Consider the following 21591-nt stretch of genomic DNA (forward strand, 5'->3'; position numbering starts at 1 on the left):
AATTTAGTTTACTTCAAAGGGGATTTTCACTGATACATGATACATGTGTGTCAGACAGTCTTGTGATATTCTACTCTCTGTTTGTGTCTTATCTACTTGCAAATACTTAGATACAATAGATTCCTTATTCAGTCGCTTTTTACATCTAGATTCACAGATCAACACATTTTAGAAATAAAAATTAGAATTAACATAAACAGTAACTACACTGGAGCACGCTAACTAACATTTGCTGTGTTACCTTCAGATTGTGAGTAAAGTTACAGATATTTGCCAGCTTGGAGTTAATGGCCGTGGTAAACATCAGTACAGGTGTATTTTGTGTGATTACCTGAGTGGTCTCTTGCACATTGACCACACTCCCATCTACAGGGCATGGGTGGTCACTCTTTGATGAGTATTAAAATGGTGTGAATTTTATGCTTTTTAGTCCCTACTCATATGAACACCTATGGGAGATATGAAGGAAATACCTTTTTCCTATCGCCCTGTTAGTTTACTAAGACATGCTAAAGTTCATTTCTGGTGGTGCATGCTAGCCCAAATATTTTACTTTGACTTTTTTATCCCCTCTTTTTAGTCAACTTTCATCTTTCCATGCACACTTGTCTGTGTAATCTCTGTCTTCCATTTACTAAAACGAAGGCAGAATGAAGCACTATACCCAGCGTCCATGGTTAATCTCCAGCACCCATATGGTTTTAGGCTATGTTTGGTGAGGCTGTTCAACAACAATAGCTGATGTAGTTGTGTTGTGAAGTTTATATGGCAACCAGAGGTGATGATAGTAAGCCATGTCCTAAGGGGAGACCCATAAATCACAAGTTAGGCATGTTGTGAACAGAGAGTTATTCCCTACAGATACACGAGATTCTCTCTGTCAACCCCAGTGTTTAAAGTCAGAACAATAAAGCCATCATTCATAACTTCTAGACTGTTTTTTACTCCCCCTCTATTCTCTCTGTTTATGTGTATTTTACTCGGTTCTTACCAATGACATCACTGGCCCTCCTGGCAAAGAAGAAGAAAAAAAAGCGAGGACACATGTTGGTCGTGTGCGTGTAGTATTGTGTTGAAAGATGAGCTGAGCTTCTGAAAAACACCCACTCTTTCTTGGTATGGTGTCGCCACAAAAGGCCTATTGTTAATCGCGCCTTTTGTGTTTTTGTAAGTGTGCCTGCGCCATGTTTTTCTTACATATTTTCCACATTCTTGCTCATTACATATAGGGAGGACTGGGGGGTTTAGAGGTGAATAGATTTTGTGTTATATATGGATTTGGCTCTATGTGTTTGGGGCTTAATTTTCAGTGCGCCTGCAGCAGCATCTGTCTGCTATGTGAGCCTGGTCCAGGAGTTGTGAAGGGTGGGGCACTCTTAAATGCCTGCTGTCTGGGGTGCTCGGTTACACTGCAATTAGCCCTGGTTTTCTGCCTCTCACAAGGCCACAGTCAAAAAATGGAGCCCAGCAAAACAGCTGCATTATATTAACCTTTTTAACTCTCCTGAGAATTTAACTGTTTGACATAAATCGCAAACCTGTAGGTAGGGTTGTCTAATTTCATTTTAATCTGTTTAAGTTATTTATTTTAGTTTTTACTTATTCGTTTTATTTCATTGAATTAAGGTAATGGAAGCTTTTGTATCTCAGTCTTCTACTCCCAATAAAAGGTCACCAAGATAACTGAGACATGATACAATGAGGTTAAGTGATGAAGTGTAGTACGCGTTGAAATGATGCATCCCTGAACTTCCATGATGGCTTGTGTGCCAATGTGCTTTTGACCCTGAATCCATCTGAATGTTTTTTTTTAAAGTATATTCGTTCCCTTATTTGGCCTCTGTAGTTGAATAATACCTCTTTCATTAAAACCTGAGCTGTGAAGCAGGTAAAAATGCTTTTTTCAGGGACATTTAGAAAATTATTGTTCAAATATATCAAAGATCAACGTGTTGCCAAAAAACAAAACAAAAACAGTGATAAATTGTACGTCGTCTACACAATTAGTTCAGTTGTACCCTTGTTAACCACCTACAGTGCAAGGTAGTTAATCTCCCTTCTAGTAAATCGCTGCCACCCCTTGTGTCACCTCAGCTAAGCAGAATTCCTGGAGCTTGGGGGAGTTCACCGTCTTGCACAAGGACACCAAAGCAGGGCAGATGCTGGCTGACACTTTGTCCTCTGATCTGGGTCCTCTGAGAGCGCACGGTTTTGGGTTTTCATGTTCACAGCTTGATTGCTGAGACAGACAGAGCTTTGCGTTTAAGCATCCTTGAGCATGACACTGAATATCTCTCTGTAAGTGGTAAAAGTATGTCAGCACATATTCATCACATTCATGTCGTGATTGCTCCTAGTTCTGTCTTTGTGTGTCTCTTTATGCATATCTTGTTAATTAAAGAGTATGTATTACCACTTGGTGGTGTCTGTGCGCAGCACCAGCCATATCAATGAGAAGAGGAGTGCCTGTGTGGGTGGGAGTGTAGTGGGTGTCATCCTGGGTTCCTTGGTCTCTCTGTGCAGCTTGGGGGATTAATGGCAATTTGAGTAAAACAAAGAGACGATGCCTGGGATATCGTCAGGTGCCTGTATAATTACAAGGCGGTGAGATAAGCAAATAACGACAAGATCAGGCGATTAGGAGGCGAAGAAGAAAGAAAGCAGCGGCAGCCCTGCCCTGCTAATTGAGGGATGTGAGAAAACAGTGGTTGTGAGATCGGAATGTTAAAGGTTTGGGGATGTGGCGCCTTTACTCCCAGCTGTGCCACTGATAACCTGTTACCTTCTTCCATTTATGCGTTACCGCCAATGAGGGATTGTAGAAAATGCAGCAGACTGTCGTGACCTGTGTTCTTTTGCTGTGGGCAAAACCACCATTGTGGAACTGGAGGTTTTATATGGAATTGTTGCAACAGTGAAATTGTTATGACACTTTAGTTTCATAGAATATAAATGCTAAGAAGTATGATGATTAATGTACTGTGACAAAATCTGATTGTTACAAAGTAATATAGGTAACAAGTGTTTTTGGGTTCATCACTTTTATTTATTCATATTTATTTCCTATTCTGTGTTTTGCAGAGCGTCAAGCTGTCCTGCTTGAAGACCCCACACGTCCTCGTGCAGTTGGGGCCTCGGCTCTCCGGCCAGGTCAAAGGTCACTCCGACCCTACCCTCCCCCTCCCCCTCCCCCTTCCCTACCAGAGCCAAGATGGCCACCAGTGGTGCCCTGCGCATCTCCTTGCAAGTCCTGCTGCCTGTGATCACTCTGCTGCTATCACTGCTGCTCACCGGCTCCAACGCCAGTAAGTACCAAGATCTTCTCAATTTTGGTGCCTTTAACAGGTTCATCACTCATATCTGCAAACTTATTAAAAAGTGGAGTAATCACAAAAAAGGGGGGAGAGAGGGACATTATATAAGCTTTGGTGAACCTTTTTTTTTTACTTTGAGCACTTCCAAGATGCTTTTGTTGCATTTTGCGACTGCACATTTGTATTTAAAGATTGCATGCTAATGACTGTTTACATCTTATCTAGGTGGGACTGCTTTAGAGTAGCCAGAGGAAAGAAAAAGCTTATTTGTAAAACCAAAGCCATATTCATTTAGCTGTAGCGGTAATCCTTTGGCCTGTGTTTTTGTGTCTATGCAAACGTGGACTAGGCAGTAAATTCCCCTACTGGAATTACAGGGCACTTGTATGTTTACATCACTGGAGCCACGTGTAAAACACAGCTTATACAGACAGAGGTGTTGTTTAAGTGATACATGGACTTCTCCTTGTATATAGCCACATTAACCAATTCTAAAATTCATGTGCACACTCATGGATACACCAGGGTTAACTTGGGGTTCAGTGTCATGCCCAAGGATAGTTCTACGTGCAGACTGGAAGAGGCAGGGATCAAACCGCTGACTTTATAAACAACCTACCCAATATCCACCAGAAAGTATGATGTTAGATAGCATTGTCATGATAGAATAACTTGGCTAAGATGCTTCCTGTTTGGATAGGCTGTAAGTCATTGTGTGGGTATTCGATATTTGGATAATGTTCTGACAATGCACTTATTTTCATATAAAAAGATTAATATCACATAATAATTGCCTAATTTAGGCATTGTATTTGTCTGTATGCAGTGTCCTCCATAGTTAGTAACAGAGTACATAGCGAGATTTCTATGAGCTAAATGTTTGTGTATTAGCCCTGGAATATGTCAGTGATAAGTCCTTAAAATGGGAAGTAACAGATTAGACACGTTATTTCACAGTCATTGCTGACTTTTGTTGTCTACCTTGAACAATTTAAGAGGGATATTGTATTTTCCACTCTGTTTGCTCCGCATTTTCTTTTATCTCCAATTTGACATTCAATGAATTTGTTTTTAGTGGTTCATGATGACACGATTGCTTGATTTTCCTCATGTTCCAACAGAGGCGAACCTTTGATTGCACAGTGGTTTGACTGTCTGGTAACATAATTGGAGTGTCTTTCAGCTCAGCTGGCAAAAAATATCTAAAACTGCACTCCGACAGATGTCAAACAGATGTCTTTGTTCTCACTGACAGTGAGGCCACAGACGAATGCGGAGCGAAAGTAAACGTCTTAGAGCCCCTGAACTTAATATGTGGCTCATTAGAATGTTCTTGTCTTCTGTCCACTCGCCGACTGTTTATTACGACTGCATTTCTCCCTCGCGCAGCCTCTGTTTGCTCGCCCTGGTTTAAATAACAATCAGTGCAATCTGCTTCATCTTTGATGGAGATTAGCCCCCCGTACCCCACTGCCATCACCCACCCTCTTACTGTCTCAAAACAGTAGGGCTCTCTGCCCATCTTTGTCGATGCCGTCTGTAGATGAGATTGCTGTTTTTTGTCAGACTTCCTCGCCCTGTCCTGTTGTTTCACTCACAAGCTTGTACTTTTGTTGTTGTTGTTGTTCTCCCTTTTTGGGGGTAAAAAAGACACACACAGTCACACACAGGCACATATATGCATGCTGTCCTACTCCTTTTTCTCATCTCTTTTGGGGGCCGCACTATTATGCTTGGAAATATATGCACAAAAGCACAGGCTACCTTCCTCTCCTCCCTTTGAATGGCTTTCACCCCCACATTCATGGCCAGACACACACAGCCCAGTAGTGCAGTTGTCCAATTATTTTCACTCCCACTTGCTGGACTGAAAGGATGCCACCGTTTTGCAGAAAAGCCCAACTGAAAGCATGATGTCATCCCCACCTCTCACGTCCCTCCCCTCTCTCTCTGCGTCTCTCTCTCTCTCTCTCTCTCTGTCTCTCTCTCTCTCCATCTCCCCTTGCCCTCCATTCCTTTTATTTACACTCATAAATCACGGTGAGAAGGAGACATTTTTAATCAAAAGAGAAAGAAATATGGCTCAATAAATCCTGCCACCCCAACCATAATAATGCTTGGCTTGTGTGAATGTCTATATTTGCATACATTTATGTTCAGGTACACAAATGTAAATGTCTGTGTGTGTGTGCAAAGTTTGAAATATGCTTATGCGTAGAGTTACACCTGAGCCTTTTCACAGGTAGCTGTAAGATAATGATAAACTATAGAAGTATAACATTTGTATTAGGCCAGTATCATCCAACAACAATACTTTTGCTTACATGTGATTTTCTTTCTTTTTAATTTGTTTGAGCTCTTGGGTATTTTTTTAGTTCATTTAATCAAGCCAATTAATTCTCAGACACTGATGATACAAAGACCACACCAGTAACAAAAGAAATGTAGTTAACGATTGAGTAATTTTTCATATCTTTATAGAATGCTTTAAAGTCACGATTAAAGGTAGAAAAGCATCCAGCACAAAGAATATAAAGCTTTAACTATATCAGACAGTTCTGGTTAAAAGGGCAGGCTGTTTTCCTTTAGAAAGAGTCTCTGTTGATACCCAAAATAGAGGCCTACTTTACCGATATAAGGGTTTAAAAAAACGAACAACACTGTCAGCGTATTGGACTCTTTAGAAGCATGAATGACATGATTAAAAGGGGACATAATGGGGTCATTGTTTATTAACTTGCTGAAATTGATTGTCACAAATAATTTATATACATACACATTACTTGTGAGTTGGGCTCTAATGAGAAGTGTTTACAATTTTGTAAACCTCTGGTTGGCTCTGTAGTGCAGTGGGTTACAGATTCAGCTAACAAGCAAAGGGATCCTGGTTCAGTACCTGGAGGAGATACAGATCCCTTTGGAGCCACGTCAGGAAGAGTATCCGGTGTTCAAAAAGGGGGGGGAAATGGCTAAATCAAACATGCTACCTGGGTACCCCTATATAAATAAAAAAAATTCATGTTTAAACTTCAGCTGTAGAAGTGATGCCATATTATATTTTTTGTGACTATGTCTTTATCAATTGTATTGATATTGCAATACAATTGCAGGTGTGAAAACATTGTTTTGTCACATCTTCAGATAGAATTCATGAGGATTTTTTTCTCCTTTCGTTTGGAGAAATAAGTTTTGTTTTTGTTACTTCCTGTTGAGAAGCACACTGTTTTACGCTCAAGTTCAAAGTTTGAATTCTTTTATTTTGTTCTTTTGTATATAGAAACCCCAAACTTTTTCTTACTCTCTGCTAATATTTTTTTAACAGGTAAACCAGAGTATTTGTCATCTTTTTTTTAAGGCATTTCACCTCCTCCTCACTTTTTCCTCCTCCTTTCTCTTTGCCTGTTAAGAGTTCTCAAATGTTGCTTTCTTGGCAAAGGACTTCTAATAGTAATTGGCCAGAACTCTCAGTGATGGGGTGAGGGTGTTCAATTATTTATATTCCTTTGAAGCTGCCAATTGAAAAAGAAAAGAAAATGAAGCCCCTTAGTGGAGAACATTTTCTTGTTCCTGTTTCCAATATCTTCACCTCTTGGTTTCTCGCTTCTTGTTTCTCTCAGTTTTTCTTTTTCTTTCTGCCTGCTTCAACTCCCTCCTTATCTTTTTCCAGTCAAATTGTGTTTGAGGCTCTCGATTTAGTTCTGTCAGTTCAACTTTATGTACACCCTGCTGTTGCATGCTGGGTCCTTGTGTTTACTCTATGCACTTTTTTCCCGCTCTCAAATGAGAAGAAAACAAGTTAATTTTTAATTGAGTTACAGACTTGAATCTACTGCTTCAAGAAGCCTGCTGCTGCGGAGTAGAGGTTGAAATCTCCGAGCTGTACATTTACAAGTAGTAGACAGAAATGCTCCGACCCACTCACCTGCATCTTGTTTTCTAATCTTAATGTTTTAACTACACATTTAATCTGGATTTCTACACCTGTCATGTCATATATTCATGTGTTGTTCCTCAGTGACAAGAGTGCAAAGAATTAAACAAAAAAGAAAAAATGCACTGCTAATGCTGTAATGCTTAATTTAAGTTAATTGTGAGAATATTGCACTGTTCTGTTTATATGGACTCGTGTCTGCTGCAGAAATGGTCCCAAAAGAATCTCCAAATAAGAAATATCTATTTAAAACACTTATTTCTAAGATTGCAAAGGTGGGTGTTTTTCTTTGTATGTGACTTTAAACACAGAGAAAGATGCAGTAAGCATTTGCTGTTTTGTTTTCATTGAAATGCTAGACCCTGTTCCCCGCTCCATTTTCTTTCTCCTCTTTTGTGTTTTGTCTTTTGTTTTGATCAGACCTATAACACCTTTGGCAATTTGAGGTGTCTTCTTCATTTAATGAGCCAACAAGTGTCAATTGCCTCAAGTGAGTCTCTAAATGACACAAAATTGTTCTCAATTCGCCTCATCCGTGTGCGCTCTGTGGCCATTTTGAAATCAGGCACATACTTAAGCTTAATTTCCGTCCTCTCTCTGAGGAATCACACCTACTTATTTCCAATGGGCTGAAGGATACTTAGTGACTTTAGCTTTTTACTTTAGCCTTCAACAATGGTTTCAGTGGGACCAATTTGCATTTTACAAGTGTGCCATTCTTTTAAGAAATGCAGCTTCCCTGTGACAGCAGTGCGGTCAGGCTGTTTTTCACCTCTGGATACCAACACACATTTATTATCTTTTAAACCCTGGGTTCCCACATCCTGAGCAATGCCCCGTGGACTTTTAAGAAGTGAAGTGGTCAACAAGTAAAGTTAAACAATATGGCACACATTCAGTAGTTTGCATGCAAGCACATCACTTTTAGATGCCTCGTGCCCTGTTGGCTGTAAATGTATTAGTTTATTAAATAAGTGACAGAAATTCCCCAGAGGCAACGTCATGTGTCCTTAGTTTGTTTTTTTTTCTAAAAGGAAGAATTTGAGATATAATTTTCACTGTCTGTTCAATCAAGGCAACCGCCCCAACACAGAAATTCAATAAGCCTTTCTTCTGTCGCCTTCTGCCTAGGAATCGAGTACAACCCAAACATATGCAGCTGACTTTAGACTATATACATACATATATAACTTCTTTTTCAAACCCACATCCAGGCAGAACACGTTTCTCCACCAGAAACACTATTATAAGATAAGTATACTTCTCAAAAGCACCTTGGCAACTGATGAAGGAGAATTATATGCATAATACATCATTATAATACATCATTATATACTCAATACACACTTTAAGTAAATAATGGATGCAGAAGATTTTCACAATTTAGCTAACATTTTATCATTTATGACTGGAAAGAGAGAAAAAAGGGAAACAAGGAATAAATGAAGAAGTTAAAATAACCCATGTCATGCACCGACACTGTGGCTGGAGGTGAAAATGTTGTCTAATAACAGTTAACTTACAGTTTTCTAACTACAAGCAGCAGACACTTTTTCTGTCTTGTTTTCTGTTTTCTTGTCTGGGTCAAGTTTTTTGCCTTGGCCCGCTGGGCTTGCTTGGCAGTGATTGTGTGCGAAAACCTCTAGACAAGACAAAGCAAAGCGGTTTTCAAGTAAAGGCTTGGTTTCCATGGTGATGGCCCCTGCCCAGGCAGCCTGTGAGAATCGGTCCTGATTGATGGGGCTTGGTTGTTTAAGCCTGGGTGGGGGGTTGCATGTGTGGGTCTATCCACTCGTTCAATTGAATGTGCATTTGGCTAAAAGGTCTATCTGCCTACCTGTTTTTCTTTTCTATCCCTCCATCCTTACACATGTGTTGATAAGGTTCAAGGCTTTTGATCAGGTCCAGGATTGCTAGCTTTATAGATTTATGATGCATATAGTTACACCGTACAAGTTACAAAGTGACACAAATGTAGGTAATTTAATGTGTGATGTTTTACGAAAACAAAAGGGATGAAACAGTTTTGCAGAGAAGCTTTTCTATTTATATGTGTGTGAATCAAGTGCTTTCAGTTCTTTTACAGCGCTGACCTTTTGCTTCCTCCTAAAAGCTTAAATTCAGTCATTGTTTTCAACAGCTCTAGACAACATGACTAAAAGGGAGGTTTCAATCAACAAGCTGTATTTAGAAAAAGTAAAACTCACAAGGCTGAGGAACCTGTGTAAGGATTAATAAAGGTTGCTTCCAGTTGCCCTTGTCTCAGGTCACTCACTTAGTCCGTCAGCTTCCACTCCCTTTTACTCACCCTGTGGCTGCTGTGGCTAAGTCACGCAAGTCTGCGATGCCTTGAATTCTCTTAGCCCCCGTCTGCACCTGGAAACATCCCACACTGAAGCGAGACCAGCAGTTGACCTAGTAAGATGGGGTTTTTTAGGCCTTACAAAAATCAAAGTTAATGTTGAGATGAGGAATTTCCACCCTGAAGTATATTGACTGCACCCTGTAGATCATGTGTCTGCTGTTTGGGTAACACAGAAATTAAGTTTAATCTTAGTTTAGCGTCACTAAATTGACTTGTTTAAATTTGTGACACACTGTGGTTTCTATTTTCTCGCATGCACTGTGTAAGCAGAACAAAGTAGACTTAAGATTATCCCTGCCAGACAGGCTTTTAGAGTGTCTGCTTAGATAAAAGGGCCGTGAGTGGGATATGCATTAAGTTGCATATATGCACTTTTAAGTCATTATGAGTAAATTGGCATTTAAAAAAGAAGAGGAAGAAGAAGAGAAAAAAGCAAAATTAATGTTATACTAATCTGCATCTCCATCCTGACCACCCTATTCTCAGGATCCTGCAGCAGCCTGGAGTAAGTGAAATTGATTTGCTGGTTGTAATACCTCTCATAGTACCAAATGTACTTTTTAGACATTGCTGGTAAATGTCCCGTGTGCTGTGAAAGATACCTATTTGTAGCAAGATGGATAACAAGTGCCCTTTACCAATTCTCTGCAAATCACTGAATGGTTGTGCATCATTTTGTCTCCCACTTTGCTAATTCAGAGGATAATGGCTCCTATTTATGACCCGAGAAGCTTTTCTCCATCAATTACCGTATTAGTCATAAAGCCAGTCCCCTCCCTCCTCTCACACCCCTCCTCCCCCACCAAACGACAACAGTAAAGTACTGTAAATGGAGCCGTCTCATATTCACATTCCCACCTCCCACTCTCTGCCACTTTATAATCACAGTGCTGGTGTATTCTGTGTTATCGGGTCCAACAGAGGTAGCGGCCAGTAGCAGGTGGTTGCTGTATTAGCTAAACAAGCGTCTGTGTGCACAGTGTGAGTTTTTCCTCCTTCTTCTATTCACTCTTGTTTGCGTGGATCTGTTCTATTCTCGGGGCCTTGTGAAGATAGCTGGGCCCCTATTGCTGGTTATTTTAGCTTAGGCCACGTCCCCCTGCCAGGCAGATAAAGACAGGTTCTGTGTGCTTATCTAGGCAAGGCTGTACCTCAGTCTGTCTGTGGGAAGCTTAGTGAATAGAGGGAGACTTTAGTAGAAGGGACAAATGGCCACTGTGGGTGCAGTGTCCTTTCAATGTCATCTCTGGTAACATAACGAACAACAGTACGTGGAGACTGACATGCGAGTTACCTTAGAGCCATAGAAGTGCATATATTTTCAGAAAAGGTGGCACTAGTGGGAATATAACCTGCCTACTAGTTCAAAGAGAACCTTCTAAATGTTTTGCCTTCATGAAAATGAACTGAAAGCTATTTTTACCCACTGGACCAAAGGAAGCCTGGAGGATTTGGTGCTAAATGTAGCCTTAATGAGCAAGAAGGCTGCCAGAGACTTGCAGTTTTTGTACTTGCATTTGATATAATTTGATACTGGTGTCAGTGCATATCGTCATCACATGGGCCATTCAATGCAGGAAACACTGTGAACAATTTTATCTGTTGATATAGGACCCTCTGTGCCATTATTCATTATTGCAAAGCACTTTAAATCCAGGCTCCGTTCAACCTTTCTTACCCTGCAATTACTGGTGTTGGCAAAGTTCAAATTGAACTTGGAGTCAGTGGTAACTGGCAGCAAAAGCCCAGAGGATCACAGCTGGGAAAAACAGAACAAAAGGTTAATTATGCTCATCAGAGTTCACACAATCACACACGGCATACCTGCAGTAACTGCACCTTTATAGACATTCAACAGCCAGTGCCAGTCAAACATATGCAGACAGGTACACAGAAACACCTCAGCAGAATACGTTTGCCCACCATTCATTTTATTCCTTTAATGTCTTAAACACACTTTTTTAGTGTTTTTATTGAAAACAAGAACTACATTCAGTTAAACTGGGAGTCCATCTAAATGAATTGTGCAGACAACTTTACCTAATCCGAATTGACTGGAAGTTAATTAAAGCTACTGACTTCCAAGAACATTAAACTCACTTTGTGAGATGACTAAAGTCTAAAAATATGCCCTTAAAAATACAAGGAAGGAGAGCAGAGCTAGAGTTAAAACTTTTGCCAGTCCTTATGTGACAAAACTTTCAGGCAGTGCGATATAATTATGTGCAATTTTATGCCTTGCAGTAATCTCTGTAGAGGTTGAATTTGAGATGCATGTCTCTGTGAACAGTGACGCCCAGGGATTAACCTATGACAGCAGTGACATCTGTAGGCCGTAGACTGATGTCCTCATCGTGAGAGAGATATTGTGTCTTACATTTGCACAACTACCTTTCCATTTTCTAGCACTAGCATTAGCTTTTGTCGAGCTGTGAGTGCCGCCTTACAGCTGAGCTGGTGGCCGTGATAGACGTTCTTAGCTGCGTTTTACATTTTTATTTCGTCCCCAGGCAATGGATGTCTTCTATTCAGAAGAATCTAGGACGGCTTTCAGAAAATGTACAAAACCCTGGTCACCCTTCCTTTCGTCGTTATTGAATGTCGCTTTAGATGAGAGTTAATGTAAATCTAGGTCTTAGAAATCAGACTTATTGTTAGTGGCGTGATCAGTGAATACTGTCGTAAATGCCTCGCTGATAAGGGGTACATGGACACCAGACGCCAAGGAGTTTAAGATGTTGCAGCACGTACAGCAGATATTACTGTTTCCAAAAGGTATTAACTGGCCGTTTGATCTCATGCATTTAAAAGAAAAAGAAAAATGCAAATAACCAAAAAAACAAACAAAAAAAAAGCAATAGGTACTGAAAGTTATAAAAGCTTTAGAAATATGCAGCACTCTCTCTTCACAGCCTCTCCTCGATTCTCTGGACCTCCCGTCACCTTCTCTACTCTTCTCTTCCAGTGTTCTCTTTACCACTGACCTCTCCACCTCCTGCTACACTTGTCCTTCCGTCCTTCCCAGCGGTCACACTCTTTTTCGTTCTCCTCTCAGCTCCCCAGCTGTCTCGCTTTATTTAAACCTTGCTGAGATAATATTGAAAACTATTTAGTTCTGAAAATTCTGCACGTTTCACGAGTTCAACTCAGACGCACATGCAAACAATCGCATTTATTGTACATTTCTCACATCCTATGAAGCGAGACAGGGAGAGGTGGAGAAGGCGACTGGGTGGAAATGTCAAATGGTCCAGGGGAAAAACTAATCAAAGAATGCTGTCCTTCAGCAGAACCACCGCCACAGGCTTGATCTGTGTAAATCCCTCTTCTGTCTCAACAGAGAGCGCATTGTAAGGGGGAGGTCAAATGCAGAGGAGCTGTGTTGTGTAAAGCTGTGTTGTGCAGTTTCAGAATGGAAATTGAAAGTGTAAAATGCCAAAAGGGGTCATAGTATGCAACGCACAAATAAAGCAGGCCTGGTCCTTGATGACGATGAAAGGATGCCGTACCTATATTGTACCACAACCTTTAACCGTAGATATAGGAAGTATACTCTAGTGAAATAAACAACAGAGTGTTATTTGTTTTGTTTTCTTTTGTAAATTCATTGTTTTTATCGTGCATGTTATATGGTTTCTGTGAGCTGGAGAACATTGTTTGACAAATTTAAATTTCTTTATGTTTAAATCCTAAATTAGTTCATTAAGTAACATCAGGTTTGTATTCAGAAGGAACTGGTTTGTAACATACATACTCTGCATGTATCATAAACATAGAATAAGCTTCTGAAGTTAGTAATGTTATTGTAATAATATTTATTTAGTTCAGTGTGGACAATATCCATCTCTCACAGACTGCAGGAAGAGATTTTGTTATATATGAAAACAAAATTTACTATCAAATTAGCGCTTTAAAATCTCACAGTCTTGCAATACCATTTACACTTTAAAAAAATACAATGTTCAGCAGGCTAAAGTTAGTATGTGTGTGTTGCTGTGATATTTGCATCAGAAACATTTGGATTGTGTAGTGCCTCTTCTCGCCCTTCTTCTTTTCCTTCCCCTTGTCTAATGCTATTCCCCCTTACCTCATTCTCCAATTGCGTATATCTCTTTACCAGATAATGAATGCAGGAACTCTCCTTCATATGTGTTTAGCAGTGCCTGGAGACTGGTGTTGGCCCATGGTCCCTTAATTATTAATTTGACGTTATGCGCTGGCCGTTTGATCATCCCCACATATCTGTATGATTCCATTTTAACGAGTTCCCCAGGAGTCTGTTTTCTCTCTGTTTCTCTCTTTCTATCAGACTTGTTGTCTTGAACTTGCTGCAACCCAAGCAGGAGGGGAAAATTCCAGCTCCAAAAGCACCAAAATTACAAACTTTTGACGGGCAAAAGCATCAATTTTCCCGGGCAGATCAATTTTTAGTATGTTTTAGTGCAAGTGAGAATTGAACTGCTGCAGTGGCTTAGTCAGTGCTATACTTTGTCCAGCAGGAAAAGTCATGTTAAGCACTTGGAAAAAAAATAGCGTCAAATTAAAACAAAAACTCATTTTTACTGTCTCATCTTCTTAATTGCCTTCGCTAATGTATTCCCAGCAACGCCGGTAGTATGCTAGGCTGTACTCTATTGCTCTGTGGGTAATCATTTTAAGCTAATAATCGTCTACGCCTTAGCAAAGACTCTACATATAAATTCACACCACAATGCTCTCTACCCAGCCCAGCAGAACTCTGAAGTTGTAACACTAAGATGCAGCACTGTGCTATGGAGACAAGAGTAAGAGACTGAAAGGGAAGAGCCAAGTGGAGGTTGATGAGACGTTCTGTACTAGCGTCTCTCTCTATGGATGCGTGCACTTAAACCGGGATTTAAAAGTCTGTATTTTCAGAAATGTAATTATGGTAAGAATGGCATTAGCTCTGGTGGTGCTGCATTTGCCTTTCGTCTACTAATGTATCTCCCTCTCTTCTTGTCCTCTCCCTCTTTCTCTGTTGTCTTGCTCCTCAGCACTACCACGCTTCACAAAAGTTCCCGTTGACCAGATTGGTGTCTCGGGGGGTGTGGTCTCCTTTGTCTGCCAGGCAACAGGTGACCCCAAGCCAAAGGTTAGTTGGAACAAAAAAGGAAAGAAGGTGAACTCCCAGCGTATAGAGGTAAGTGAAACCTGCTGTCCATTGGTGCAGCCTTTATTCTAAATGTTCTTTGTTGTTCTTTGTGGGATCGTTTTTTTGGAATTGTCCCACTTTACTTTACCTTAATGAGCTTTGGGTGAAATACTCAGTAATATTTTTATGCATCATATTAAAAAATGTCACTGTCGAAAAATGTATTGACCTAAAAAAATGTTGTATCTTCATGTCAGCGAACATTACATTGAAACATTTTGGAGTATCATGGGAGTAAATTGGGGGGGGAAAGCTGCTAAAAATTTAGATAAATAGAAAGTTGTGTAATAAACAAATGTTCTTTACCATTTGTTACTTTATATATTGTGATATTTACTGTTGTGACAAATAACAATCCTACAGTTTAATACCACATTACACGTTTTACCACATATTTTCTTCTCAGCAGTACAAAATTCCAAGTCTTCTCTTGCAGCTGGGGGCACTCCACCACCTTATCAAAAGCAACATTTTAATTAGCCTTGAAATTATTGCTGATAGCATCTTTGTTGGCTTGCTTCTCTAATCTTTAAGCAGTGTGCTAGTCTACCAGTATAAACTGGTCAGTAATGAAATACAGAACCTTCTCATTCGTCTAAAGCCATTTTTTTTTCTTTTGCATTTGAATGACTCTGCTGTTGTCACATTTTTTCCCTCCTGTCTTTTTTCAGCACACAGCCCTGTCTGTGTGAATGTTTCTGCACGTTATTCATGATGTTTGTTGTTCACTTCTCGGCAGGCATCCCAGATGGCATCTCTAAAAGTCTTGATTGATGCTCAGTGTCTCTTAATTAAAAAGTTGCTTTCGTTAACAACGATGACAGTGACAGTGCAGGGATGCGCACACATGTACGCACACACACGGACATGCACAGTGCGGCATGAAGGTAGCCACAGGGGGAGGGGCTAAAAAAGCAAAAAATGGCACCATCGACAAGGGGAGATCAGCATTTCCACTGAGGACAAAATTAAAAGACAAGTTGTGTTTGTGCGTTTGCCTCGTCTGCATGCTAAGTAGGAAACAAAGCCAAGGGCGTGAAGGAGCCCGCCAGAAGGGACGCTTCTTTTTCTCCATTTATCATAAAATTAAATAAAAAAAAATTTATAAAGGGGTTTTGAAGTAGCTGGGGTTTTTTTCCCTTTTCCACCCTCTAGACAGCTGCTTTGATATCAATCATGATGCCGTGCTCTGCAGTGTTTTTAGCCTAATTAGCGGCTCAGCCCTGAGATGTGCAACAGTGGAGCAGCAGGGCTGCTGAAGACTTGTACTTGCATCTTATAGTCATGCTTTGCTCAGAGTTCACAGCAGTGAGTCCTTGGCTGAGACGGTGTTAACTTTTGCGGGGAAGGACAGATACTGGAGGAGTAGGTTTGCTGTGAGAATGGCAGTCTTGACCATCTACACTGACACTTCACACGTCCAGAATGAGGGCAAAAGAGAAAGGCATGGGAAATATTCAAATCAAGGGCTAATTAACCGAGATTTTCCATAATTTAAATTCTAGTCTTTTACCCAAGTCTTGAAGTTCAGCTCATTGCTTCAGGATACATGCCTGTTGATATGCTGGTGTTCAGGGAGATCAAACAAGGCTATTTAAATACTAGCCAGGGGCCAATTTCTGCGACTACTGTTGTAAAACTGTCCAGTTGTCAGTCACACGCATTGTTACATTTTCAGTAAGTTTTTGTTTACATTGCTCTTCTTATAGAATAATAGTAATAATAGCAAATAATATATTTTTATCATAACCAAACCAGTATTCTGACCGTTGTCTGATATTTTTTGTTTTGAAGAGGCTCCTTTATTGAGGTTCAAAACAAAAGGCTTTATAGAGAACAAAGGGCATAATTAAAGATCAAATCAACAGATAAAATCACAAAGCACAAACACTGTTTGTAGAGAGAGTATGCTTCCTTATGATTTTTTTTTTTTTTACATTTCTGATGGCCTCAGGCTATAAAACATTACCAACACGGTACCTTTCCAAGCAATGATATCTTGGTGGAATTGAAAACGATTTCTCACATTTTGGGAGCACCGATGACACACTCGTCCTTGTATCTCCTTAGGAAATGTGAGAATCTTATTTTCCTCAGGTTTGCCATTCTTGCCTACCTGTTGCTTCAGGTTAAAGTAGTAGTTTTTCAGTCCAAATCACACATTTGTCTGACTTAACCGTGTTCCCTACACTTCAACTCCACAGACCATAGAGTTTGACGAGGGTGCCGGTGCAGTTCTGAGAATCCAGCCTCTCCGAGCGCCACGTGACGAGAACGTCTATGAATGCGTGGCTGAGAACAGCGAAGGCGAGATTGTCACCAGCGCCAAGCTGTCCATCATCCGAGGTAAATCTGGAATTATGTAACAGTGTGCAGAGGCGTAACTACAAAATAAATCATGAACACGTACGTCCATGAGCTCAAAAGATGACATCTGTTAACTCGTGAAGCCTGTTTGGAACAGCTGTAGATAGTGCCCTACTCTTTTTAGTTTATTATTTATTACTTATTTGTTTACTTTTTGGGGATAAAAAACGATGTCTTCAGCTGTAGATGCTTTGATTTGATACAAATTCTTTTGCCGTGTAAAATGGTTTTCCTGAAGTGATGGTTAAAGAATGTGTGGTAAAGCCATACCTAACATGCATTTTATTGATTTGTTGGTACTTTAGTTTCAGTAAAGATATTACACCATTTTTTTGCAGCGATTTAGAGGTGATGAATGAAGGTATCATAGACAGTCAAGCACATGTGGTCACATGTTTACACCTTTTTCTCAGTCATTCTACCTGTCTCTGTTTGCCTCGCATTCATGGACACACGCATGGTGTCTTTTTCCTCCTCTGTTCACTCCTACTGCCATCTGCCATGTTTCCAGGCCTGGATGAACCTGAGCAATTGCTGGCCGACAGTGCACAAGCTAGGCCTCCTTGGCTGTCACATCCACATGCGGTGGGGGTATTTTAGAGGCCTGGCCCAGAATTTTCAGTCAGTTATTGTTAGAAACAACCCCAAAAGCAGATGACTGGGTGCTATTCAGGTGGGAGTCTTCTAGGTATAGAGCTGCAAATGTCCATTCGATTTGAAAAAGTTATTTTTCAAGAAGCGATTAATAATTTAAGTGATTATGCAAGCAGAAATGCCAGCATTTTCCACATTTAGGTACTTTGCTCATTACACAATTAAATATGTTTGGGTTGCAATTTGCTTTTGAACTGTCAAAAGCAAAATGCAACCCTCTGGTAAGTCTTAAAACCAGAACATGTTGCAGTTTGCAGGAACATGAAACGTGATGTCATTCGGTGCAACGGTTCCTCTTCTCTTAACTTGGGTATTGTCTTTGTTGTGTGGCTGTCTAATTACGTTGGAAGCCCTGAACTTATGTTTAAAGGGCTTAATATCCTGCCATATTAATTCTTAGTTTGATACATTATTAATTATTTTAAGGCAAATTAACTGTGCCGAAGCGCAGGGCATGCAAAGTGTAGGCACACATACCGATTTTAAACAAGAGATTGAAAAAATAGGAACAAGCACACCAAATTTTGAACTACAAGTCCTGGCATGTGCATATGAGTGTGTGTACTAGTGTGTGTTTGTGGCTGTGTGAAAGAGCACAGAGCAAACTCAGGGCAGTCCACAGGAGCAGAAGGAAAATGAAAAGTTATTGGAATCAGCTCAACGAGGCTTCCTCTTGAGCCCAGAGGAAGACAGCAGCTCTCCTGCCCAGGCAAGACCCAGCACTTAAGGAGGGATGAGAATGTGATGATGGGAGTGAATGTGAGTAAGTGTCAGAGGAGCAGAGCAGTGCAATCTCTTTGTTTTCCATCTGTAATGAGTTCTGGGGGGCCCTGCATCCATCTATCAAGGGTTGAGAATGGAAAAAGGAAAGACAAATTAGGAAACTGGAATATTTTGGATTTTAGGTTATTATAATTTCATTCAGGTGTTCAGTTAACTGAAAACAAAGTGATGGAGAAAAAAATAAGGAATGTAAATGAAAGCAAAAGTATGAAGGTAAAGGTGGAAGTGGAGAAAAGCCAGAGGAAAAAACGAGGGGGGTGAAAAATGGAGAACAGTTGGCCAAAGATGAAGGAAAACAGGAAGTGTTGCGGGCGACTGGCAATACAGAACAGGTGAGGAGGACAATAGCCCAACACTGGTTCTTGGCACTGGGGCAAAGGATTATGGGATATGGCACAAGGCACAAGGGACACATTCGCAGTAAACATAGGGATGTGGTCTGGGATCTAGGGAGATTGAAAATGGGTCGCCGTGATGGGTGACTTGGCTAGAAAAAGCCACAGTGCATATTTGTGAGACTGTACAGCTGCATGCACATAGGCATCCACATACCCACATTTGAATAAATTTACATGGCTCACACATAAATGTAATGCACACACACACACACACAGATATATACACACACACAGATATATACACACACACACACACACACACACACACACACACACACACACACACACACACACACACACACATATATATATATATATATATATGCAGAGGGCAAGAAATATTCTCTCACAGTAAGACCATATAGTTTATTTGGACAGTATGCGGTGTAACTGATAAGCACACAGACCAAAAGACTGCAATATAGCTTTCTCTGCCATACTGAAAACTCATCTGCCATGAGAGCACATGGGATTCGCTCAGAGTTTAAAATGAAATTAGCAACAGCACAGTGTCCACCAAACTCACAATTCAATGCTTGTCTAAAATGGTACCAGCTAAATAGCTGCAGCTGACCACACCCTGTGCTTATAGTTCATTCATCTACCATTGTATCTGCGCATGCAGGAATTCACGATACAGCATTTCTCTTTTTTTATCTAAAGATATGTGCAGTCTAGCTTTAATCCATGTCTTTTTTCACTATACCGTGACAATGACAGTACCCTGCGTTCTCATCTGTTGTCTCCACTGTTTGTGTGTGCATGTGTTTATTGGCGGCAATGGCAGGTTGTGTTTTGCACTGACTGTGACACCTCCTTGGCTGTTACTGCAGCAGCTGAATACCTAAGATCAGGGCCATCTGGCTCTAGTAAGACTTGCTTACAGTCCTCTGGGAGTCCTTGGTGAGGGACCGCCGTATGAAGCAAACTCTTGAGACTTGACACAAGTTGCAGCTTGTTGTGGGCTTTTTGTCATGTTTTACTTTCTTTTCATAGATTTTAAGATTCGTCTTTTTTGTGTGTGGGCACAAAGGGGTGGGGGGAAGGCAACATTGCCACTGGGATACCGTCAGCTCATGCTGCTGTGAGGAGATCATGAGGAGTTATCCCTCTTTGTGTGTTCGTCTTTTTATCTCTCTCTGCAGTCTTTTGCCCTGTGATTACTGCTGCAAATGAAGTCTCCCATGAGGCAACCCAAGTAGCAAAAACTGTGATTGATGAAATTGGGTCTGATATTCAATTTTTTTAATGTTAGAAAAAAAAGAAAAATATGTGCCTATCTTTGAGTTTGAAGTACCCTCAAACAGATGAGAAAAAGGCACAACTGCTGAGCGCTTTTAATAAGTGAGCACCAAAACCTTACCTTAATACACACACACTTGCTGCAACACACAAGAACTGACCTGGACCTTTATATTTGCTGCTTTTTTCACCAGTCGCATTCACAGCCTTATTGTCTTTTCCCACTCTCAAGTGTGTGTGTGTGTGGGGGGGGGGGGGCGGCATCTTAGATTGTTGACCAAGGAACCCAGCATGCTCATTAGCTCATGACTGGTGACTGATAAGCTGATAAGGTATGAGCGATTCGCCATGGCCTCTTAGTACATGCTTACTCCTTCCATAGCAACCAGCTGCTTCCAACTTGTTTGCAAAGTTGCGTCCAAACAAACCACAAGACAGACAAAACCAAAGCGTACCAGGACACACATCTCATATGAACTATGACATGGGTTTGTTTTAGAGTCACAAAACCTGGGCGCTTTGTTTCAGTCAAATGTGAGGTCATGTGTGGGTGGGTCATGCAACAGCACAATGATCCCAAGCACACGAGCAAACGTACAACCGAATGGCTGCAAAAACAAAAGACTCGAGGTGTTGTAATAGCTTGGTCAAAGTCCAGAAATGCTGTGATGGCACCTTAAGAGGACTGTGCATATGTAACATCAACGAACTAAAGCAACATTGTAAAGATGAATGGGCCAAAATTTTTCCACATAATGGATTTAGGTCAGCAAAAGTTGCACGCACCATTTCAAGACTAAAAACTCTGCCTGTTCGCCACAAACCTGCACTATGTGGTTCACGTTCAGGGCGCACCCACTATTACCCAAAGAGGAATGGGGCATAGTGAGACTACTGTTTGATTGGGGTGTCTGCAAATTGGCCACTCTCATGCAGGAGCAGGTAATGGCAAATTTTAATGGGATTCGGTGTCCTGATGATTGGTGCACACACAGTCAGTGCACCAATCAAGCGCTGCGATTTCTGAACATCTTGTTATTTGAGAAGAGTAGAGAACTGTGAAATATGTGCTTGGGAGGTGCAGTAATTAGATTTGGTGGGTTGTAGTGGTGCTGGGTGTTTAGCTTTACTGACCACAGAGACGACCAATAGAAAAAGGAACAATCTCAACTTCACCTTTGCTGTCTGTTTACCATAGACACATTTTTGGCCCTTTCACGTAATTTTTCTAACAATATGCTCTCTGCTTTTTCCTCTCACTCTTCCTCTCACTCTTGTTGTTTTCTTTTGTAACTGAAAAAGAAAATGTGAGAAAGTGCATCCTGTCATAGTGGGCAGCAGCAAATAGAGGGTGTGGATGTCTC

At 40.7% G+C, this 21591-nt stretch overlaps 1 protein-coding gene across 4 annotated transcripts in view; it reads left to right on the forward strand.

The window, feature by feature from the left end:
- ptprsa (protein tyrosine phosphatase receptor type Sa) overlaps positions 1 to 21591 on the forward strand; it is a 240661-nt gene that overhangs the window by 109422 nt on the left and 109648 nt on the right. For all 4 annotated transcript variants that reach the window (XM_085381289.1, XM_085381288.1, XM_085381291.1 and 1 more), the window contains 3 exons: positions 3082 to 3305; positions 14626 to 14771; positions 16988 to 17129. In XM_085381289.1, the coding sequence (XP_085237415.1) occupies positions 3212 to 3305; positions 14626 to 14771; positions 16988 to 17129 (382 nt within the window). In that variant the 5' untranslated portion in view covers positions 3082 to 3211. The remainder of the gene's footprint in view (positions 1 to 3081; positions 3306 to 14625; positions 14772 to 16987; positions 17130 to 21591) is intronic.

Source organism: Rhamphochromis longiceps, linkage group LG15 (genome assembly GCF_057381845.1).
Source record: "Rhamphochromis longiceps isolate RC_006_pf linkage group LG15, R_longiceps_female_GT1.1, whole genome shotgun sequence".
NCBI lineage: Eukaryota > Metazoa > Chordata > Actinopteri > Cichliformes > Cichlidae > Rhamphochromis > Rhamphochromis longiceps.